This window comes from Trichomycterus rosablanca, chromosome 4, assembly GCF_030014385.1.
Source record: "Trichomycterus rosablanca isolate fTriRos1 chromosome 4, fTriRos1.hap1, whole genome shotgun sequence".
Classification (NCBI taxonomy): domain Eukaryota; kingdom Metazoa; phylum Chordata; class Actinopteri; order Siluriformes; family Trichomycteridae; genus Trichomycterus; species Trichomycterus rosablanca.
This window is the reverse complement of record NC_085991.1, coordinates 36,961,417-36,987,412: the sequence shown is the minus strand read 5'-3', so window position 1 is coordinate 36,987,412 and position 25,996 is coordinate 36,961,417. Positions and strand designations below refer to the sequence as shown.

The 25,996-nt window shown below is 39.1% G+C and overlaps 1 protein-coding gene across 1 annotated transcript in view; it reads left to right on the top strand.

Annotated features, from left to right (window-relative positions):
• The first annotated feature begins 231 nt into the window (after positions 1-231).
• The window catches only part of ppp1r14bb (protein phosphatase 1, regulatory (inhibitor) subunit 14Bb), a 37,148-nt gene continuing 11,383 nt past the window's right edge, over positions 232-25,996 (top strand). Inside the window, exon 1 of the mRNA XM_062993282.1 lies at positions 232-904. Coding sequence (XP_062849352.1) covers positions 707-904 — 198 coding nt within the window. The 5' untranslated portion in view covers positions 232-706. The remainder of the gene's footprint in view (positions 905-25,996) is intronic.

Below are 25,996 nucleotides of genomic sequence, written 5' to 3'. Positions count from 1 at the left end.
GTAAGTAAGTAATTAAGTAAGTCAGTCAGTAAGTACGTAGGTAAGTAAAGTACCATCAACCGTTACGACAGGCATTGCAGTGTAGTTTTTGGGGGGTGGCGCTGTTTTGGTTAATCGGTATAGACAAGTGAAATACCTCACAGAGATAGTAATATGAGCTCCGTGTGTGTAAGTGTGTTTGCATAGAGCGGCTTGCTGATCAGCAGTAGTCAGTAGTAGAGGAAGAGAAGATAGAGGAGGGGAAGGAAGGCTTAAATGAGCTGGGAGAAGAAAGAAAGGAGAATAGAGGACTGCTTGTTTCTCTTTGTGTTGGTTTGAATAACGGCAAAGAGTTGGAAAGTCACGGATAAGATTTGCAAGTGTTTTGCATTAGCTGAGGAAGAGGAGTGTGTGTGTTTCAGTTCACTTCACACACACTAACAGTGCTCACTCCGGAGAGCCGCGGACACGTGCTGAGCTTTCCTCTGCTTCAGAAACATTAGTGTGAGTTCATTAAGCTCAGTTACGTTTACTATAGTGAACAGAACAGTATTCGGCACGTATTTCTACTGAAGTGCACCTCTGTGTCTTAACCGACACCCGACACGATTTCATTCCTCTCTACGTGGCGTTTTTTTCTCACGCTGAACCGACCGACACAGCGAGGACAATCAATCCAACATCAGAGTTTCTTCCAGACTTCCACTATCAGCCATAACAGCAGACCATGGCCGCGGTAACAACCCCGGAGTCGAGCCCGCAGCCCCGGGTCTTCTTCCAAACTCCCCCCGGTACTGAAAAAACCGAGACCCCGGTCCGAAAACAGGGACGAGTCACAGTAAAGTACGATCGGAAAGAACTGAGAAAGAGACTGAACCTGGAGGAGTGGATCATTGATCAGCTCACTGAACTGTACGACTGCGAGGTAAGAATAATAAAAACACGAATAATCGATTGATCGTGGTTGATTTGTTTGTATGAATGTGTCCAAACTTGTGAGTTTTGGTTGTAAAAGTGCACACGTGTTAGCACATACATATAGGCATATAAGTACAAGGACATTTTGAATATTCGTTGAATTCGCGTTTAAAACCGAATATTCGAATACTGTGCAGAAACATAACTACAAAGTTTCTAATTGAGAAATGAGCTCTTTAACTTTTGTATTTAAATAGGGTAAGTAAACCAAAGATGGGGCTAATTTTGTTAGTTAAAATGCCATGTCCATTTGTGTTAAAGGAATGTACTTTTTAAGCATATAATCAACAGATGGCATGATGGCATAGTAGGTAGTGTTGGTGCTGTAACCTTTTAAGGTTGTATGATTGATTTTTCACCACTGGTTACATTCTGAAGGGGGTTTGGCATGCTCTCTCAAAGTCCATTTTAGTAACCGTAAAGTATTCTAGTTGGGTATTTCTCCAGATTGCAACTAGGTTAGTAGGTCATTGTGCATGGTATATTCACTTTATTCTAGTAAGGATGCTGCATTTGAAGTTGAGTGTAAAGTTGTGCTTTGGCTGGTCATCTTTTTTTAAAAATCATTAGCAGTTATTGCTTTACAAACAGTTAAATCCATATTTTGCATTCCTCCTAGATGTATCTATCAATGTTGTAGTGAAAAAGGACTATTGACTAAGGTGTTTTTTAAAGTTTAATTTTACTTTAAAGCAGCAGCAACACGCATTACAGCTTTTCTCATTTACATTAATACATTTACTTTAAGTCATGGGACATGGTTTTATTGTAATTCACTATTACAAGCAGCACTACATGTTTACAATATGGATACGAACAAATTGCCTTGAAAAATTTTAATACAGTCATTCAAATTACTCTTGTATTACGTTAGGCTGGCTTGTTAATATGTCCTGGGCACATCCTCTTGTAAATTATTCATGAACTTTAAAGTGAAATTGAGGAAAGCACTAGATTTAAAGCTTTTTTCATTCAGGAAGGTTAGAAATGCACCTTTATGCTAATTGAAATATCCAATCTGTTATTATCACTGGTTTTACCAGATGTAGTCTTTTGTATTCTTGGCAGTTTATGCTCTTATGCTTTCTCCAGGGAATTCTCTTGGAATTATTGTGAAAACAGCAGAGAACTGCAGAACAAAATAACCTTTACTCTCTTTGTGCTTTCTCACACAAGACATAAGGTCAGATGTAAGCATACTGACTCATGCTGCAAACAAGATGTCTATTCTCAAACTCTATAGATTGTTATGAGAACTCAACAGGCTTTCACATGTTCAGATTGGGTAAATACAATTTTGTCTATGAGACTATGCATTTTGAGAACTTCTACTAGTGTTATTTGATGTCTGTTGTGCTCACACCCCTCCTTTTTGTTAATTAATTGGAGGACTGCACTGGGCAAGTCAATACTCATTCTAGTAGTGCCTTAGGTTGTGCTGGCAATCCATGATGTGTAAGTCAAATCAGATTATTCTATCAGTAAACTGTAGTTTATGCTGTGGATTATACTAGCAATGAACTGTAGTATTCATTTCTGACTAGAATTGATGAATGGCTTTCTCTTAAAGAAATAGTTTCAGGTTTTCTTCATAAAATGGCATACATGACAATAGTTTTCTAAAAATTATGTACCTTACGCTTCATGTTTTTAAAAACGTTTCACTCTCATTTTGCACCTGTCCAACTTGAGGGTCGTTGCACCCATCAAATTAAATGAATTGTTTATATGCACAAAGTACAGTCAGGTTAGTTGTACACATAAAGTTCATACTTTTGTCAGTTAAATAATGTTTGAGAGCAAATAACAGATTCTAGTTTCTATTCCATTTAACAAAATGTTCCAGTTTATGTGGAAACAGTTTTTGTAAATGTTATTACACTGTCTAAACCAAGCTAATCTAAATTTACAAGCCAAAAGACACACTGCAGGTTTAGTGGGTGTGTTTAAACCAGAGATCTGGCACTGACCCACTAATCTATTCCTGGCAGTGCTTAAAGTGTTTAGGTAAGAAAAGCTCGCCTGTTTCTTTTTAAAGCATTAACCTGCTTAAACTGTTGTTTTGGTCTAACTGAGCATGAAGTCAAACCTGTTTCACTGAATTTATACATTAGGGAACTGCTGCTTCACTTCTGTTAAGCTGACCCACATTTGGTTGCCGGTTGTGAGTAGACTTTTTGCACAAACCATATTTTTCTCAGAAGACTTTTCTCAGAAGACTTCCTTAAGTACAAGTTCACTAAAAGTAAATAGTTTGTAAAACCATTTGTGAACTGTGGAGTCTGGTGGTCTCCAAACGGGATTTAATCTGTGCAACAAGAGATTATTGGAATACAGATCCTTACCCGGTCTGGTTTAATCTAGTGATAAGCCTTCAGAACCTCATGCTCATAATAACAAAAGAACTTTCATTTCCCTTATTCCATCTCTCCTCACTGCTGGAGAACTCTTCCGGACATCCAATACCCTCCCCCAGTTTCCCCCACACCACTAAGACGGAAATACACTCTTCTTCCTAATGTTTCCCTCTAGAGTTACTCTTCAAAGTAAAACCCTACAGCATTCAACCTAATAGCACGTGGCACTGCAGACCATTGTAAAACTGGTGTTCATTCTTCTCTGTGTCAGATGCAGTAACTTCATAGAGCAAAACAAAAATAATTTTAGAGTTTACTTCACATCCAACCAGACTACTTTTTGCCTTAGTATTGTAGAATATACATACTAATCTGCAGTGTCATGCCTTTCTGAGGCCAGTTTGGTATTGCATTGTATTCAGCAAAACAACTGGTCACTTTTTTATAAAGCATCATTCTACATTAGTAAATAGCTTAGTTACTATGTTTACACTCCAAATTAAGTACTACTTATTTATACTTTTACTACTGCAGTAAAAAAAAGGAGCAGATTACAATTGAATCTCAGTGATACTGAAGTAAGAAAATGCTGTTGTGTACGTAATCAGCAGTAAGCAAAAACTTTAGGCAATCAGACTAAAATAACACAGTATGCTTACATAAAGAAGACTATATAATGCCCATCTTGTACACAATACATTAATCCTAATCTAACACATTTTATCATATAAGTTCTGTCTCATTTAGACGAACATGCACTGTACACTCATTATGATCACAAGCTGCTTAAAACTGAGCTTAATACAGCTTAGTGTCAATTATACATGTAATTCTGCATTTGTTCACCACACATGCTTTGTTAATTGAGGAAGCACTAAACAAAGATACTGTTCTGCTGTTCTGTTTATTTTAAGTTAGACATGACTGCTAACCGAGTGTTTAAACCTGCAAGGACACAGGGACACTGAATTCCTCATCACTTTACGTTTATATACAAATTAGTTATGCAAATTTTGTAGTCAACTTGAAGCCAACGATTAATGGTTAACCAACAAGCATATAACAGAGGTGTTAGCTCAGTGGTTATGCTACTATTGATTGGAAGGTGGCTGGTTAAAGCCCTTCAAATTGGCACTGTTGGGCCCCTAAGTAAAAGGAATTTACCCTTAATTGCTTGCATTGTATCTGGACACAATTGGAAATTGCTTTGTATAACAGTGTCTGCATAAGGAAGTGTAAATGCTAATAGCGTCCCACCAAAATACAAAACACATCAAAGTATTTCAACACATCATTACTGCCTTGTTTATTGATGAAAGTTATTTTATACAGTTGGTAGGTAAGATAAAAATAAATACTGAACAGAACTAGTTCGGCAATTTAAATGTGAATGTTTGATTTTAAACAAAAAGTTTGGCTAAACTGATGCTAATCAAATACTACAGTGCAGTTGTAGCCTAACGGTTAGGGTACTAGACTAGTAAGCAGAAGGTCACTGGTTTAAACCGCACCACTATCAGGTTGCACTGTTGAGCCTTGAGCAAGACCCTTAACCCTCAGTTGCTTAGACTGTATACTGTAAGTCGCTTTGGGTAAAAGCGTCTGTTAAATGCTGAAAATGTAAATGTAAAAAAATACTACAGATGCAGCAGAGGTCTTAAAGCTCTCATTAGTGTAGTGACATTATTGTAGTTACTATAGGATGAGCAAAGTTTGAAGTTTATATTGGGACATGATGTGTGTGAAGGTGAATCGGAGGTTAACAGCACTTTAGCAGTTCACTTTTGTTTGACTTGTAGAGATATGAGTAGCTCTGCTTTTAAGTCAATCCACTGTTGAAAATTAATAGTAATTGGCATATTAAACAGCAACGTTTTGAAAATATAATTTGTGTTTTATCAGTTCATTATTATAGTCTCTACATACTCCCCTACTACCTACATATAAAGAGAAAAACATATTTATATAAACTTTATTATAGCTACCCGTGTACTGTATAATGAATACTACATATTCAGACACCTGCTCTCGCGTACTGTTCAGTATGGAAGTATGTGATTTTGGACTCAGCCCTAGTTACTTTTTTTTATTACACATTAGCATAACATCGGGCCACATCAGCCATACTCATGAGTAAGCATATTCTTTTAGCTGCCACATATTTGAAGTAAACAAATGTGACCAGAATGCCATATGTCAGTATTAAATATTATGGTGTATGTTCTATGGCTTAAACTGTGTTATATTGCAGTCATTAAGTATCTAAAAATAGTAGGCCAGCATCTGTGTCCTCAGTAAGTACTCAGCCTCACACACGTTACAGACGGGAAAGTGAGAGGATGGTCATGTAAAGATAATAAATCAGATAAAGGCGAGACGGAAGAGCAGATGAACAAATCTAAACGCAGGGATGAATATGCAAATACATACACTTGAACTTGCACCACTTGTGTGAGTTTTGTCTGACACGTGGTGAACAGTGGAGCAGATTTCCTTCTGTACGCAATAAAGCAGGCAATTACTACAGTAACCTACTGAAGTAAAAGATCTGATGGAGCGCCGTGGTGTTGAGCTCATGGCTGCGTTTGGTTAAGAAGGCATTTTGCAAGTGTGAGTGGAAAACTAGATGCCATACTGATAAAAGTACAGGGTGGTGGAACAAGCAGCTGTGAAGCAATAAGCAGATCACTGAGTTACAGCCAACAGCAAGAAAGAGAGGTGGAAAAAGACAGCTGAGGTTTCACACTTTGGCTGAAAATACAAGGATTACACATTTTTCCCGAGGACCTCACACATTTACATACACTCTCTGTTTTCATCTTTTCTTGGTCTACCGCATATGGAACACAAGCAATTAAAACCAACTTAATAAAATAACAATTAATACCAAAATATATTACTGTAACTAGAATAACAAAAAACGTTTTTACATTATCAGCTCTTTGCTTGTGCTACACTGAGTAAATGTTTGTAATTTATTATCAGTGTTGGGGATGTCGAGGCTTAATAGGCTAACCGATAACTGTTGCTGACTCTTGGTTTGTACTAAGATAGTAGCTTTAGCTTTCTCTGCATAGACATGCGAGCTTAGACTGCTGAGTTGACTCACCCAGAGTTCATATGCACTAGTTTCTTTCTGAGAGAATGAATCCGATCTAAATTATGCATTAAAATCCCCAAACAGAATCTGTTTTGTAACAGTTTGATTTTTGACTGCATGTTGAACTGCCTGTGTGTGATTTTATTATTTTTACCAAAATGATTTGGATTTTGAATGCTTTGCTTTGGTCATGTTCCAGTATAAAGGCAGAATTACCTTTATTAAATAACGATTAGCATGTTTACTTACTAAATGAACAGTTTGGTACTGGCTACTGTTTTAAATCTACAGTCTGAATGCTTAATGCCATGTTCCCACTACACGACTTTCCAAGTCGTCAGGTCACTGTACAGTTCACACTACACAACTGGATCTCTTGTAATCGGGAGTCTTTCAAGTCGGTGTGGCTTTCACACTACACGACTGATCGGCGATAGGGGGTTTCACACTACACCATCTATCACCAACTGGAATCGCAGACGAGCTTCTCTGGTCTCCCAAACTACGTTTTGTCACGAAAACAAACGTGAGAAGTGACGAGGGTTTTTAATGATACCACGTCCAAAAATGCACGTCAACAAGTAGCGAGCGATCAAAGTTTGTGTGCTGATGTGCAGCGTATAAGAACAGCATGAATTGTTCTATAGTGAGTTGGAGGTTAATAAATATTTTTTGCAATGTTTGTTGGTCTTATGTTTTGTAGAGAACAATAAGGTCAGAAGTACTGTATAAATCTTGTGTGTGCCGATGTATTTTGATATAAACACACTATCACACTAGCTTGTGTTCTCATCGGCTGTTCGACATAGCACTCATTACCAGTCGGGCAACTCGGATCCAGATATATGACAAGCTAGATATCTCTCTTCGGTCGCTTGGATCGAGTGGTTCAGTAATTCACACATAGCGATTGAGAGCTGAGTTGCTCCTGAGCCGGCAAATCTAGCGCTGACCAGTCGCCGAGTGAAAATCAGGGCAAAAATCATGTCATGTGAACTAGGCATAATTGGTTCTGCTTATAGTGTATATGTTCATCTTACTATTCTGCTGTTTTAGTTTAATATAGCGTAAAGGCTTGATGAAACTCTGTGTTTTATATTTTAATAGGATGCTGTGATCGGTGATCAGTTAACTGTTGACTAATGATGATTGGTTATTAGATGAATTAGACAAATTTTGCATCCCTGGTCAAAATAATAGAATGCCTTTATTTGTCATAATACATATACACGTGTACACAGTACAATGAAATTCTTTCTTCGCATATCCCAGCTTGTTTGGAAGCTAGGGTTGGAGCGCAGGGTCAGCCATTGTACAGCGCCCCTGGAGCAGAGAGGGTTAACAGTGTCTGCAGCGGCAGAGCTGGGATTCGAACCCTCAACCTTTCAGTTGCTAGCCCAAAGCCCTACCCACTAGGCTACCACTGCCCCTAATAATAATAATAGTTACACTAATAGTATAAGCTCAGGTTTGCTATAAGCTACTTGGATTGACATGTATCACCCCCTGCCTGTTTAAAATGTGAGTTAGTATTAGGTCAAATTAGTATTGGAATCTAATCTGGTGGCTAAGTTTTCCTAAATATGGGCAGTATGTTACAAACAGCAAGCCATTTTTATAGCTGCCACTTTCTCCATGCGGATCTGCTTCTGTTGTGTTGATGTCTTGAACTCTGGCCTGTAAATCCAGTGTATCAGTGAGCAGTTGCTTTCAGATTTGTTGTATTTCTACAGATCCGCTTTTAAGAGGGTATCACAGTCACTTATGATACAAACTGAGAGGAAACAAATCTTACTTTGATCTAGCAATAGCACTGGTGCTTTAACTGTACCCACTGAAATGTGGCATGACATCAATTCCTCAATGTTATTTTTCAAACCTTATATATATATATTTTATAATTTTAATACTAATGCAGCCACAATATCCATTTAATATAGACAGATTTAAATGAGATAGACTGCAATTTAAAGGAGATTACAACAAAATCTCACTGTTATTAGGTACCAAATTTAGGTACTTAACGTAAACATGACTGTTACATGTTTAAAGGGTTGTAAAGGTTTATGTTTATGGCTATGTGAGACTAAGAAGCACTTTTACTTGTCATAAGTACATGTGTTTGACAACCAAATAATGATGCCAGTTCACTATATCTGTTTTTTTGGTTCCTTTTGACTCAACATGACCAACAACCATGCTGTTCAAGTGAGTTAGTTGGTCTAATGAGTCATTTTCCACTCAGCTGAATTCAGTTTTATCTGTTACTTCCGCACACTAAAAACTGTTTCATAATAGTGTTGTTAGTTTACAAGAATAAATCATGAATCATTACCACAGTGGTATTACAAGCAATGCCTATGATTTCTGCTAAACCAGAAACATCTAAGTAAACATAAGCAATTTTTTAGGCTTTTATACTCGCTCAGACAACTCATAAACTCATTAAGGACCTATTTGATTTTAAATAAAATGTAAGGTTATTAACAGCTACCACTTGGTTTTCATTGTAAGTATGTTTTTAGTCAGCTGTTTTTTCCTCACTAACACGAAATTGTTTTAACAGCCAGCAATTATGTTTGAGAACTAAGAAGTATTCTTTTAATGCTTGTCACTTAGTAATGTTGGTCACTACAAGCTTCTTTATTTACCAGTATAGAGCCGTTTGGCCTAAAGGCCTTAAGTACATCACTATGAGGGTTCAGTCGGCTACATCACATGGTCTCATCAGTAGGTTGCCCTACTTACACTAGTCTGGATCATTAATAGATCTTAAGTTACTCTTATACTGTAGAAACATACATCATTCAAAACCACACTGTCTGTCAGTCAAGGTACCCAAAAGATAGGTTGGAGCCAAGCCATGCAGGGACTAGAAGTATTTTATGTTGTGTTCTGAAATGAACAGGAAGCCAATGATGAGTGGGAGTGATGTGTTCCCATGGTCTAGTGTGGGTACAAACCCTAGCAGCTGGGTTTTGCACATTTTGCAACCTGTTCAGACTTATTGCCGAGAGTAAAGAACAGGATTGCAATAGTCGGGTCTAGCCATGACACTGTATTTTAACTACAAACCATGAGGTGTAGGCTAGTGATTTAAAATGTACTTAATATTTGAGAATATAGACCTGAAGATTTATTGTGGTTATCTGCAAATGTGGCACATATAAACACATTTTAGTGTGTGTTTGGGGATGCAAGTGTGAGCAACGACAGCTGTTAAAGCCTGTAGTAAAAGATGATGAAAAAGCTTCCAGTGGTGCTATTTAAGGGTCAGTCGGTAAACATCCTGACCTTTTCAATGTGCTCATATATACACACACAGCATTTCATCTCATCAGAAGTCACAAGACTAAGACCTCTTTGGCTGTCCAGAAACATCACATAATATCCATCCCACAACCTCCATTCTCCCTCCCTGAATCACACACACTCCCAAAACAATATGTCTGTGTGTGTGTGTGTGTTTGAGGAGCAGGTTTGGACCTGCTTTTATTCATGTGTACAGCCAGTATACTCAGTAAAATAAGTGCATGTGTATAAAAGGATCAGAATGACTGCCAAACAGCTGTTTCTCCAGGATAACGTGTGTAAATAATATGCAGTTGGAATATTAATCTTGCAATCACTTTGCTTAAAAATAAATCTCCATTACTGCTTCTTTTATTTAGAATTAAACAAAACAGTGCTGTAATTTACACTACAGCATTTCTCCTACTCTTATTGTATGTCTCACTTCCCATACAGTCAAAACAAATCCAGTAATGAGGAAGCAGATAACCCACTTTTTTATTAATAAGGAAACATGGTTTGATGCTCAACTGAACAAGCACTCACCCTCAGCATGATATGAAAATGATGTGATTCCCAACAGGCAGGCAAATTAAAATTAGCAGTGAAATATGGAGCAGCCGAACAGCGTAAAACCTCCTTTTACATATCTACACATCTAGAATTAGTTTGCAGATGATGTATTAAAGGACTAATGGAAATAAAGTGTGTTGGGCTATTACAAGCTGTCAGAACAGCTTTAATGTAGCAAGGTGCATATTTCTCTGGAAATGTACCCAATGGATGGAACTTAAATCATTTGGGAAAATCTTTACAGTATTTAATATGAAGCAGTTTTAAAGTGTTTAACTAGGATGACATAGGATTTACAATGCCTATAGAAAATCGTCATACCCCTTTGAAATCTCTTTGAAGTCACCTTTTTGTCATACAGCCTGAAGTCAGAACACACAAAAGCTATCTTTCTCCAGCTTTATTTACACATTTTGCATTACAACATGTAAGTAAATGATTTAAATAATAATAAAGAAAGAAAAACTAGAGTAATAGGGTTGGGAAAAGGGATCGATTCCCTGATTGCATATTTTATAGGGCCAGCATTTGCTTTAATCACAGCCATTGGTCTGTTTGGATATGGACAGTGGTAGCTCAGTGGTTAGGGTACTGGAGTAGTAAGCAGATAGTTGCCCGTTTAAGCCTCACCACTGCCACTATTGGGCCCCTGAGCAAGGCCCTTAACCCTCAATTGCTCAAAATCATGTTCAGTCATAATTGTAAATCACTTTGGATAATGCAGAAAATGTAAATACGTCCCTTCCAGCTTTGCTCATCTATCTTGAGAATATTGGCTCATTCTTAATTGCTCATTGTTCTAATTCTGTCAAATTTCATGGTGACCAGCAATACACTGCTCTCTTTAAGTCCATCCACAGATGTCCTATCGGATTTAGGTCATGGCTCTCACTTGGTCACTGAAGGACATTCACCTTCTTATCCATAAGCCACTGCTTTGTTTTTTTTGGCAGTGTTTATAGGTTCGTTGTCTGGCTGGAAGATGAACCTTCTGCCCATCTTCAGCTCTCTAACAAAGGGCCGTATGCTTTCCCTAAGAAGCTGGATGTACTTGGCAGCATCCATTTCCCCTTTAATCTTGACCTGTTGCTCAGTTCCTGCTGAAGAGAACCAACCCTTTAACATAACATTGGAATCCTCTAAGTATTTTAGCATTGCACTTTTCAGGAGTGGCTTCTTTCTTGCCGTTCTTCCATATAGATCTGCTTTTAGTAAACCTTGTTAGATTGTCACATGCACAGACTGACCAAGATCAGCCATACAGCCTCTCGGTAGCCTCACTGATCAATATCCTCCTGGCTCGGTCATCCAGTTTGAATGGACAGCGTTTAAAGACTCCACCCACATAGTTTGGTCATCCCACCAACATAGTCCAGTCATCCCGCCCTAGCAGAATTGTGTCTGCTGCAAGCACTGCCAATTATGCCTGCTTTATTGGGCCCTGCCGACCAGTGGCAGCGCCAAGTTTCGAACCAATGAGTTCTTTTAATATTCATGCCCTGTTAATGGGGACATTGCCATCCAGACAAAGGTCGCTCCCACTAGACAGTAATGTTCCATCACAATGATTGGTGATCAATCAAAATAACATGAATTCGCAATATTTTCCTCTTGATTTTTTTACGATTGCTTAAAAGAAGCTCTTGATGTAGAGTTCTTTCTTCAGTTTCTTCCTTGTTTGGCCATTCATGTTACTGGTACTTCAGCCATTAACAGACAGAGGCTGGGCTAGTGAATAAACTTCCTTGTTCATGTGGCTTTTGCTGATTGAAACAAACTGTGTTGTAAACGATGTTGTAGAGATTTAATTTTTTTCTATTTTTACTATATGCTGTTTTTACCCAAACTACTATTTCTTTACACACGGTGAATATCATTATATTTAAATCAATATAATTTTGTTTACACTGATTTATATTTGGGTCAGTAACCATTTATATGGTATAAGTGAAGTCTGAGTGTCTACTTGTAATTGTGTGTTTGAATGAATGCAGTTTTAGTGTTGCGCTGAACAGAGCACACAGCTGGACCACAGTGTTTAGACTGAGTCGGGTTTCCAGGCTGTATACTGAAGCATGCTGAGTGATTGTGTCCTTCCCAGAAGGAATCGGGAAGATTAAAAAGCCTTGTTCAGTGGCGAGCTCTCAGAGGCCAGCGGGTCGGCTGGAAATAGCTGCTCTCTTAATCCATACACTTTATTTAGTGTTACTCTCACAGAGTCAACCAGATTCATTTGTTCTTGGGGCTACAGATAAAAAGTAAAAAATCGTAGTCACAGGGTAAAATAATTACTGCTTCTTCTATTTGTTAATGATCTCTCTATCTCTCATGTGTGGATTATTAAACCTGTTTATTATGCACACCCATGCTGTAGCTATAGTCATTATTTATTTTTATGATAATGATAATGTGTACAGTACAATTAAATGCTTTTTACACATCCTCCCTGCTACTTTGGAAGCTGGGGTCAAAGTGCAGGGGCAGCTATTGTATGGCACCCCTGGAACCAAGAGAGTTAAGGGCCATGCTCAGGGGTCCAACATAGCCTGCATGGCAGAGCTGGAATTCAAACCCACAACCTTTCAGTTGCTCTATCCGCTAGGCTCTTGGTACACAAACCACCTAGGTGCCTTTAGTATATGGTTTATTACTGTGTCCAGTTTCTTGTGTAATTGTACCCTATCTGTTTGTTTGTTTGTTTGTTTATTTATTAGAATTTTAACGTCATGTTTTACACTTTGGTTACATTCATGACAGAACGGTAGTTACTCATTACACAAGATTCATCAGTTCACAAGGTTACATTGAACACGGTCATGGATAGTTTAGTATATCCAAATTGCATGTCACTTGCATGTCTTCGGACTGTGGGAGGAAACTGGAGCACCCGGAGAAAACCCATGCAGACACGGGGAGAACATGCAAACTCCACACAGAAAGAACCCGGACCGCTCCCACCTGGGGATCGAACCCAGGACCTTCTTGCTGTGAGGCGACAGTGCAACCCACTTAGCCACCGGGCCACCCTGCACCCCATCTAAACCAACAATGGAAAGTGTTCACTATGGGAACACTAATGAGCTGGTGTTCTACAGATGGTAGATTACTCTTAGCATAGGCTTAAATGTGCTGTGGGTATGAGTGCATCCAGCACAAAAAATATAACCTATTATTTAGTGACCTTTTATAAATATACACAGTGTACAAACAGAGGGATGTATGGTCACATTTGCTCTCAGAACAGGCTTATTTTATTGTGGTATAGATTCCATAGGTTGTTCCAAATATTGCTTTGCGATTGAGTCCACATTGACATGATTGCTTTAGTTTTTACTCCTCTGTTGCACTGTCTGAGCACCACACTACTCATCACTGCATAAAAATGACTGAAACGTTAGTCATCTGAAAAACATAGAAGTTTAATACTTTGCCTTAACTTCCTCTTTCTGTTTATTCGTTCTGTCCATCCATGCCTCTCCCCATGTGAGTAATCAATCACATTTGTTAAGCAGTCACAACCCAGACAGTCAGAGCAGGTCATCCCCTCTGACCTCATCAAAGTGCCAATGAGTCATAAGGTTATGCCATAGGGTGATTGTAACCTCCCTTACTGCTTACAATCAGTGTCAGCTTGTTTTAATCACTGCTTTCATTAACTTTAGGAAGCTTGAAGTAATTACTGTTGGGAACTTGTAATTCATGAGAATGGAGCTCACTAGTAATTTTCTGTTTACATCCCAGCATGATCTAGTACTGAATTAAACCTCTTAAATTACACTCAGCCAGGCATCCTCATTCCTGCACGACTAAATGTTTGGAGGGCTTTCTCCATAAATCCAAGAAAACGCTTCATACTATTGTTAGTATGAACATACTATATATTCTCGTCTTTCTAAATCCAGTTCCATATCGTTCCAAGTATAACAGACCGTCCAGGAGACGAGAGCTTAAGAGAGAAGTTAGAGGAGATGGACTGTACTAACTTGCTAGTATTGATCAGTCATGTGTGTTTACAAAGCTCTTATTCATTAAACACACACAGACCAGATGCTGACCCGCCGTGTCTCGTTCCTATCTAGTTCATCCATGTGTCACCATGGATTGGCTGAACTTGCCTCACATTGCTCATAAGGTTTACCAGTTTGACCAGTATGAACATTATACTTTGGATATTAAGAAAATTGAAATACATTTAACACATACTATCCGATGCCGTGTTTTATTTCCTTTCTGTAATTGATATTTTTCTTAAGTATAGTTGGCCTGACCATGACATTTACTCAACTGTAGTAGGACATGCTTGTTGCTGTTTTTATTTTAATATTATTATAATTTTTAATAAGGGAAATAAAACATGAACACAAAGTAGGGAAAGATTTTAATGGGATGAAAGGTTCTTGAGTAGTGTAAAGGCTGCAGAGGGTGAATTCAAAAGATAATAATACAAACAACAAAATGTTAAACAGGTACCATAGTGCATAGCGTAATTTAATACACTGATCAGCCATAACATTAAAACCACCTCCTTTTCTACACTCACTGTCCATTTTATCAGCTCCACTTACCATATAGGAGCACTTTGAACTTCTACAATTACTGACTGTAGTTCATCTATTTTACCCTGTTCTTCAATGGTCAGGACCACCACAGAGTAGGTATTATTTAGGTGGTGGATCATTCTCAGCACTGCAGTGACACTGACATGGTGGTGGTGTGTTAGTATGTGTTGTGCTGCTGAGAATGATCCACCACCTAAATAATACCTGCTCTGTAGTGGTCCTGGGAGAGTCCTGACCATTGAAGAACAGCATAAAAGAGGGCTAACAAAGCATGCAGAGAAACAGATGGACTTCAGTCAGTAATTGTAAAACTACAAAGTGCTTCTACATGGTAAGTGGAGCTGATCAAATGGACAGTGAGTGTAGAAACAAGGTGGTTTTAATGTTATGGCTGATTAGTGTATATTGGGAAATAAATATTAAAACACCCAGCAGTTTATGTCTTGATGTTTATTTTTGAGGGGAAAGGGTGCATATACTGTCTTTAAAAAACAAAAATAAATAAATGGTGGTTATATTTGTATTTATTTGGTATGTTTTCCTGATATGTACATGAATACATTCATTAAATTCTTGGAAGCACTCCTAGCACTTAAAAACTCCATATAAGATAGGAAAACACAATTAAAACTCTACACTCTTATAGTTACACAAACATTAACCACCATACGCACAAGTAAAGAAAGCAAATCGACCCACCACTTTGACGTTTAAAGACTAAATCTATTAGCTAGCCACTTTACTTTAGTGGTAGCCTAGTGGGTAGAGCTTTGGGCTATCAACCGGAAGATTGGCGGTTCAAATCCAGGCTCTGCTATGCAGCCACTGTTGGGTCCTTGAGCAAGGCCCTTAACCCTTTCTGCTCCAGGGGCGCCGTAAGATGGCTGACCCTGCGCTCTGACCCCAGCTTTCAAACAAGCTGGGATATGTGAAGAAATAATTTCTTTGTACTGTACATCTGTATATGTATATATGACAAATAAAGGACATCTTATCTTATGATAATAGCCATAGCAGCTGACATGGCGTTAGGAATTAAACAAGCAAGCAAACAATGCTTTAGGGTAGCAGCACCTTTAAAAGCTGCGCTGTGGAGCTTCAGAGCTACAGGAAGCAACACAGAAGTGTGAACACAAGTACATTGCTTAGTCAAGACTATTTTAATGTCGTCGTGAAATTCTACAAGATGCTGCAAACTATTTGGCACTGAGATGTATGCCAGCTGAATGAATACAGACATTATTATAGAACTTATGTTCCAACCAGAGAGCAGATCAACCAAAATTCAAGAGTTTCTACTTTTGTTTTTACTCCCTTGACTGCTAGTTCTTGCTCTGATCTTTAGTGCTTGTTACCTGCATTTCTTTAGCCAATCTATACTCCATAACACATTGGTGCTAGTTTCTACGCCATGCAGAAACTATTTCTTGGGACAATGGTAGCCTAGTGGATAGAGCTTTGGACTATCAACTTAAAGGTTTAGAGTTCGAATTCCAGCTCTGCCATGCAGCCACTGTTTGGTCCTTGAGCAAGGTCCTTAACTATGGTGTCAAAATAGGGCCAAAAGTATTGAGAACCAAAGAGCAGATTTTGAGAACCTAAAAAGCATAATTTGAGTTCATTTTATATTTTACAGCTTTTGGCTGAGCTTTTTCTCAATCACGGTTCTCTCGGTCTCACTTTCAGTTTAAAAAGTTTTTCGCTTCCGCTTTTTCTCAACTCAAAAATATTCTCAAGTTAGATTCTGGCACAGTTTTGACGGGTGGGCGGGATCTCGTCACTCATTGGCTGCTGGAAATAAGCCCCGCCAGAAACTTATTTTGATGGGTGGGCGGGATTTCGTCACTCATTGCCAGACTACTTAGTGTCTGTTATTCCACTCCAATAACCCTTATTTCTCACTCCAATAACCCAACTGTTTTGTTATTTTGTCAGCCCAGCACTTTGGGTTATCATGTCCTGTTGCCAGTGGCTAAATTCTATCCATCCATCCATCCATCCATCCCAATACAATACAATACAATATCAAATACTGTTGGATACCAGGACACTGTGGAATACAGGGAAACGAAAGAGTGGATAACATCGCCAGATCGACCAGAAGTCAGGACATAACCTTTCGCCCCATCCCAGTCACAGATACCATCCCAATAATAAAAGCCTTCATAAACACAAAATGGCAAGAGAAATGGGACAACCAAATCAACAACAAACTCCAAGAAATCAAACCTAACATAAAACCGATAGGTTACAAGATGGAGAACCGATACCACCAAGTCATCCTCACAAGGTTGCGCATAGGACACTCCCAATTAACGCACAAACATCTACTTACAGGAGATGAACCCCCTACCTGCCAGAACTGCAATGTGACCCTGACAATTAAACATGTACTGATTGAATGCCCTAACCTGCAACGACAAAGACAGCAACACTTTCGTGCTGACCACATTAAAGATCTCTTCGAAAAGACCTCACCAGGGAAAATACATAATTACTTAATTCACGTCAAACTAGTACACTTTATGTAATAAAAGAAATGATGGGAGTACCAAGCCACACCCTGCCCTCTAAAAACTTTATCAACTTTATATGAAACAGAAACTTGACATGCCACGTACAGTTGAAACCAGAAGTTTACATACACTATATAAAAAGACACATGTGCATGTTTTTTCTCACTGTCTCACATGAAATCAGAATAAACTCTTCCTGTTTTAGGTCAATTAGGATTACCACAATTATTTCTATGTGCTAACTGCCAGAATAATGAAAGAGAGAATTTTTTAAGGCAATTTTTACTACTTTCTTCAAAGTCAAAAGTTTAAATACACTAAGATTACTATGCCTTTAAACAATTTGGGACAGCCCATATGATCATGTCATGTCTTTGGAAGCTTCTGATAGGTTTATTGGCAACATCTGAGTTAAGTGGAGACACCTGTGGATGTATTTTAAGGCACACCTGAAACACACTGCTTCTTTGTGTAACATCATGGGAAAGTCAAAAGAAATCTGCCAAGATATCAGGAAGAGAATTGTGGACTTGCACAAGTCTGGTTCATCCTTGGGTACAATTTCCAGATGCCTGAAGGTGCCTCGTTCATCTGTACAAACAATTATATGCAAGTACAAACAAGATGGGAATGTCCAGCCATCATACCGCTCAGGAAGGAGACGGGTTCTGTGTCCCAGAGATGAACGTGCTTTGGTCCGAAATGTGCACATCAACCCAAGAACAACAGCAAAAGACCTTGTGAAGATGCTGGCTGAAGCTGGTAAGAGTGTGTCATTATCCACAGTGAAACGAGTACTGTATCGACATGGGCTGAAAGGCCACTCTGCCAGGAAGAAGCCATTACTCCAAAAGAAACATAAAAAAGCCAGATTAATGTTTGCAAATGCACACAGGGACAAAGACTTTAATTTTTGGAGACATGTCCTGTGGTCTGACGAAACTAAAGTTGAACTGTTTGGCCATAATGACCATCGTTACGTTTGGAGGAAAAAGGGGGAAGCTTGCAAGCCTGAGAACACCATCCCAACTGTGAAACATGGGGGTGGCAGCATCATGTTGTGGGGTTGTTTTGCTGCAGGAGGGACTGGTGCACTTCACAAAATAGATGGCATCATGAGGAAAGAACATTATGTGGAAATACTGAAGCAACATCTCAAGACATCAGCCAGGAAGTTAAAGCTTGGGCGCAAATGGGTCTTCCAAATGGACAATGACCCGAAGCATACTGCCAAACTGGTTACAAAGTGGCTTAAGGATAACAAAGTCAATGTTTTGGAGTGGCCATCACAAAGCCCTGATCTCAATCCTATAGAAAATTTATGGGCAAAGCTGAAAAGGCAGGTGCGAGCAAGGCGGCCTACAAACATGGCTCAGTTACACCAGTTCTGTCAGGAGGAATGGGCCAAAATTCCTGCCAACTATTGTGAGAAGCTTGTGGAAGGATATCCTAAACGTTTGACCCAAGTCATACAGTTTAAGGGCAACAGTACCAAATACTAATGAAATGTATGTAAACTTTTGACTTTGAAGAAAGTAATAAAAATTGCCTTAAAAAATTCTCTCTTTCATTATTCTGGCAGTTAGCACATAGAAATAATTGTGGTAATCCTAATTGACCTAAAACAGGAAGAGTTTATTCTGATTTCATGTGAGACAGTGAGAAAAAACATGCACATGTGTCTTTTTATATAGTGTATGTAAACTTCTGGTTTCAACTGTATATAGCTGTAATCGTGCTGACGTGGCAATAAATCCCAGCCATCCATCCATCCATCCATCCATCCATCCAATCCAATCCAATCCAATCCAATCCAATCCAATCCAATCCAATCCAATCCAATCCAATCCAATCCAATCCATCCGCTTATTCACCTGTTTGAGGTCAGGACTTTATGGACCTTGCTGGAACAGGAGATGGATTTCATCGATGTTACACAACTACGCCATATCTTACTCTCTACAGTTGTTAATAATATTTTTGGAGTAACAGTGGGAGTAACTCCAGCAGCAGAAAAACTTGGTATGTAATTAATGACAGTGTGAGTGTTACCACCATTCAGAGTTTTTAATAGTTGTGTAGTGTGCACGAGGTGCGAATGTGTGTGGTGCCGATTGTAACTATGGTAACCTTTCCCATGTGGCAATGCTTTGTGGGAACTGAGAATTTGCTTCTGTGCTCTGTCACAGACAAGTCTCCAGTGATCACATTGGACTATTTGTGCATGCTCTAAATCAACACTTCCATCACTGACTGAGACTCGATGCTATCTGCATCTGCCACCTTTCTTCAGCAGGCTTTAATTAAACTTGACCCGTCTCTTTTTCCCTGTGTCTGTCTTGCATCTTGTTCTGCTCTTTTGTGGGTTATCGGGGGTAGTCGGCCTCCGCTAGATGTGTTTGTGTACCGAAGCCTGATGAGCACTTGTGTGTGGTGACATGATTGAATTATGTAAATTGGAACTCCAGAGTAGTACTCACATCAAGCATTATGGGAAAAAGAACACAAACTTGAAGCAGTATTTGATCCCTCAATATAATAAAATATATGTAGTCCCATTGTCAGTGTTTATACATGTTTAAATATGACATTTTGACCAAATAAATGTAATGTAGCTTGTTATATTTTAATCATATCTACTTATGATTTAGAAATACCAAGATGAAAGATGTTAATAGATGATGAGAATTTTTTCTATAATACTTTGTGTATCAGTAAATATGTGTTATTCCATGGGCAGTACATCATTACTAATGAAATTAAAGCATCCTATATTTCATAAAAAGCCTCTTATAAAAGACTTATGAAATCATGTTGCACTCTTACATAAGAGCTTAATGTTTGCTAATCTTTCTCTAGTCTTTTACCACTGGACACTTTTTTGATCACAGGACACTTTAATTTTTATATTTTTGGTTGGAGCATTGATGTGGTGTTTAAAATCCCAACAACTTTGCTATCGCTTATATTTATACCAGTAAACCACATGCTACCATCTGATCAGTGGGGGTCCCCTTCTATTGACTGATAAGTGGGGGCCAGGGTGATAAAGTGTACACAGCAACAAATGGGTGTCTTAACTGCATGGGCAGTTGTAGTTTAGCAGCTAAGGTACTGGACTAGTAATCAGAAGGTTACCGGTTCAAGCCCCACCACTGTCAGGTTGCTGCTGTTGGGTCCTTGAGCAAGACACTTAGCCCTAGATTGTAAACGGTCACAGTAAAAGTGTCTGGTATGTATACCAAACATATGTGCAATCAACTGTATGCTTCTGACTTTGTGACTAGGTGCACTAAGTGAAGTTAAAGATATGATTTAGCCATCTTTGCCAGTGCTTAACCTTCAACTAAGGTAGGGGCGGCACGGTGGCTAAGTGGGTAGCACTGTCGCCTCACAGCAAGAAGGTCCTGGGTTCGATCCCCAGGTGGGGCGGTCCGGGTCCTTTCTGTGTGGTTTGCATGTTCTCCTCGTGTCTGTGTGGTTTTCCTCCGGGTGCTCCGGTTTCCTCCCACAGTCCAAAGACATGCAAGTGAGGTGAATTGGAGATACAAAATTGGCCATGACTGTGTTCGATATAACTTTGTGAACTGATGAACCTTGTGTAACGAATAACTACTGTGTCTGTCATGAATGTAACCAAAGAGTGTAAAACATGACGTTAAAAGTCCTAATAAACAAACAAATAAACCTTCAACTAAGGTGGATACTTTAGTAACATCACTTGCCAAATGCTAACCAGTAGTTAGTAGAGTAGCTTCCACTTCCAAAAACAATAATTAATTAAAAGAAATCAGTCAGTTATATTTATTTAATTAAATTACACAGTAATCATTTAAATAATGTGTAGCTGGATAGGAACAGAATGCAGAAACGGTTCTACTCATATTGACTCATTCGCTCCAGTAATTGTGTAGGAGCTGTATAGGATGTGAGTTTCATTAACCGGAACACATTTCAGGTTTTGTTTGGACTTGTATATTTGTTCCAAATGAGTGAAAAACTTCCGAGCTGAAGCAATACTGTATGTTGGTGTTATCTCTGTCTCATCTCACACAGAGTTGCGTGAGTTCTAGAGATAGTGAGTGATAACTGAATTTGGTTAATCTCTTTTTCTTTTTTACTTTGACCTTTACCTGCCCACTTCCTATTCCCTGTCCTAATGTATTGCAGTCTTCCTCACATTCTATATGATTTATCGTGGTACCAGTAATTACTCAAAAAATAGATTGCCTTTATTTGTCATATATACATATACAGATTTACAGTACAACAACATTCTTTCTTCACATATCCCAGCTTGTTTGGAAGCTGGGGTCAGAGCGCAGGGTTTCTGTGGCATCTGTTGCTTGTAAACTTTGTCACCCCTTGTACCTTATTTATCAATTAAAGGGACCCCTCCAGGACCCTAGTTGACCGGATGATGGAGTAGTGGACCGTTCTTAGCACTGCAATGACTTCAACTTTTTTTTTTTTTTTTTCTCTGGTAAGAGTGCATCAGGTTCAGCAGTAATGTTGGGATTCTTTTATACTGCAGGCCTCTTTATTAGAAACACATACACCGTTAGCACTCATAGTTACACAGTCATTATATGGCCATTGTACGGCGCCCCTGGAGAAGAGAGGGTTAAGGGACTTGCTCAAGGACCCAACAGTGGCTGCATGGCAAAGCTGGGATTCAAACTCTCAACCTTTCAGTTGATAGCCCAAAGCCCTACCCACTAGGTTACCGCTGTCCCTAGTCTGTGCATGGATATGTATTACTTATAAGTGAAAATGGCAAATTAACCTGGTACAGAACAAATGCAAGTCAGGAAATCCTCAGCACCACACGATGATTTGTTGTGGAATAAAACAGACCTGTAGCTTTAAAACAAGAGCGTTATATTATACACTGTGTTTATTGTTGTTTTAGGGGTGTAATAATGCCAGTGTGTTGTTGAATTTGCTTTGGAATATGGGGCTTTTTCCACACAGGTTCAAAATGTTTCATAGACTTTACACACAGATAATAAACTCTGACATAAACGTGTCAGATCACTGACATAAACATACCAACACTATAGCCGACAATAATGTATTTATATCTGCAGTAAAAAGCCTGAAGTAAAACATTGTGGTGCCTACGTGAAACAATGAAATAGATAACATCTTCCCATGCTCTGTGGAATTTATAAAACACTGATGAGTCCCAGTTGACTTTAATACTGGATCAAGTTGGCTAAAGTTTTTTTTTTTATTTTTATTTTTATTTTTTTTTATAAAGCTTGGTCAGAACAACCAAGGTTACATCTTATCAGTGCTAGGCTTGTTATAAGGATGGTGATATCATAACAGGTTTTTTTTTTCAGGCAGATCTGTGTCTTCTAGATTTTGCAAAACTAACATTAATTTGGATGTGAAGAAAATAAAAAAATGTTCCCTATTATATTTATCCATTTTCTCTCAATTTAGTGTAGTCAATTTGTCTTCCACTGCTGGGGGATCCCTGATTGCAGTCGAGGTGCGTATATTGCTGCTCACGCCTCCTCCGACCCATGTGCAGCCCTTAGCGGAACCCCTTTTCACCCATGCATTCGGCACAGATGCCTCTCTATCTGCTAATCAGGGTCCTCACACAGTGTTTGAAGACCTAGCAGAAACGTGTCTGCTGCAGGCACTGCCAATTTTGCCCACTAGAATGTGCCCAGCCGACTGGTGGCAACGCAGAGTTTCGAACCGAGGAGTTCAGTATCTGGTGTGCTAGTGAAATATACCGCTGTGCCACCTGGCCATAATGGTATATCTTAATGTCAATTTGTGTATGCATTCACTCACACTCACACACACACACACACACACACACCTTATTTCCTATTTCCAGAAAAGCTGGGACATTTAGTAAAATGCAATAATAAAAAGGATCTGTGATTTGGTAATTCCCTTGAATCTTTATTTAACTGGCAAAAGTAGAAAGAAAAGATTTTCAGTGTTTTTACTGATCTGCTTTATTGTATCATTTACAAATATTATTACATTTTGAGTTTAATGCTCTTTGTGGGTTATCGGGGGTAGTCGGCCTCCGCTAGATGTGTTTGTGTACCGAAGCCTGATAAGCACTTGTGTGTGGTGAGAGGAAACAGGCAATCACAAATACAGACCTCATCTAGTTCCCCCCCCTGTATATATCACACGTCAGCATAATCACTAGTCCCCAACACCTCATTATTTCTTGATACCACCTTTCTATGAGGCTGCCTCAAATACACATCACACACAAACACAGAATCAGCAAAGATCGAATTATGTAAATTGGAAATCGAGAGTAGTAGGCAATGACAAACTGACATCCAGCATTATGTGAAAAAGAACACAAACTGAAAGCAGTATTTGATTCCTCAGTGTAATAAAGCACAAACATACACCGATCAGCCACAACATTAAAACCACTTCCTTGTTTTTACACTCGCTATCCATTTTATCAGCTCCACTTACCATATAAAAGCACTTCTACTTGTAGTTCTACAATTACTGACTGTAGTCCATCTGTTTCTCTACATACTTTTTAGCCTGCTTTTACCCTGTTCTTCAATGGTCAGGACCCCCACAGGACCACCACAGAGCAGGTATTATTGGGTGGTGGATCATTCTCAGCACTGCAGTGACACTGACCTGGTGGTGGTGTGTTCGTGTGTGTATGCTGTAGTAGTGTGCTGGTATGAGTGGATCAGACACAGCAGCGTTGCTGGAGTTTTTTTTTGTAATATCCAAACGTGTCCACTTACTCTTGGTCCACCTTGTAGATGTAAAGTCAGAGACGATCGCTCATCTGTTGCTGCTGTTTGAGTTGATCATCTTCTAGACCTTCATCAGTGGTTACAGGATTCTGCCCACAGGGCGCTGTTAGCTGGATACTTTTGGTTGGTGGACTATTCTCAGTCCAGCAGTGACAGTGAGGTGTTTAAAACCTCCATCAGCATTGATGTGTCTTATCCACTCATACCGGCACAACACACACTAACACACCACCACCATGTCAGTGTCACTGCAGTGCTGAGTGATTCACCACCCAAATAATACCCACTCTGTGGTGGTCCTGTGGGGGTCCTGACCATTGAAGAACAGCATGAAAGGGGACTAACAAAGCATGCAGAGAAACAGATGGACAACAGTCAGTAATTGTAGAACTACAAAGTGCTTCTATATGGTAGGTGGAGCTGATAAAATGGACAATGTGTGTAGAAACAAGGAGGTGGTCATAATGTTATGGCTGATCGGTGTATAAAAGACTTCACTCTACAATATAGAGAACTTGACATGCTTGTGTAACAACCCTTCAGTTCCTTTCAGCTGTTTAGCAGAGAGGTGCCTAGCATCACAAGCCCTTGGGATGTAGTGAGGGGTGTGTTTGTGTATGTTGGGTGGTTTGTCTCGTCGCTTGTACAGATGCCAGCTTGTTTTTCACCGCAACCTCCCTCTCTTTCTTATTAATGGAGGCAGTCGTGCTGTGTAGGTTGGTCAAGTGTTGAAGCCGAGACTGACCTGCTCTCATACTGTCAAATCACATCCACAGTGAGTGCACACTGCCTAGAGCATACACACACACACACACACACACACACTGTGCACGTGTCCACTGAGTGTAAACACAGACAAAAAAACATTTACAACCACTGAAACATTTACAGATGCCCAAATTAATAAAACAGGGTGGCCTGCTGTCTGGATGTGAACCATCCTAGTGATTCATTCAGGCTGTCACACTACAGCAATTTATTAATAGTCTAGACTCTGTCTGTGCGGTGAGTGTCTATGTACATAGACATTTAAAGACATATTAAGTGTTATGCAGTAGTGTAAGTAGTTAAATGTGCAAATTTCAGTTGTGCTATCCACCGGCCGGGCATTTACACAGAGAAAATTGGCTATGTCTGTTGGGAGGGATGATTAAAGGAATTTCTTATTTGGCATTAATTGTCTGGTTGTAGGCTCCTGCACAGAGATGGTGAATAATGGATAGCAGTGCGTGACTCTCCATAATTTATACTGAGATAGTATAGTCTTATGAACCGATGACACCAATGACAATTGGTGTTGCAGTAGGCATTCTAATGAGTGTCATTCTGGTTAATTGACCACATTTAGAGAGGGTGACTATAGTTTTTATAATTTGGATTTTCTTGCTGGGCCAAACTTTTACTTTGACAAATTAAATGCCAAATGTGCAATTTCGGTTTTCAGGTGGGTAGGAACTAAGATTAATTAGAGAGGAAAAAAACTCCCTAATTATTGTTTAAGCCGATCAATACTTTCTAAATTTGCAACAGCATCTGAAGTGGCTGTTTGTCAAATTAAATTGCATACTACTGTGCTTAATAGCATGCCTAATTAGTGCACTCCGAACTGTTTACTTAAATTATTTAGGACATAGGATGCAGTTCGGGACCTATCAATGGTAAATCAGTGTAAACGACCCCCATGTGAGTTAAAACCACTGGATAATTGTATTTTGTATTGTTTTGTTGACTTTGGTGGACACTATCAACCATTCTAATAGACCTTAGGAAGAATTTAACTATTTAACTTGTAAATTGTTTAGAAAAGCTGATTCACAAAATTTCTTACATAGGTGTGGACTAAGAAATGAAGTGAGTAGGCACGGTAAAG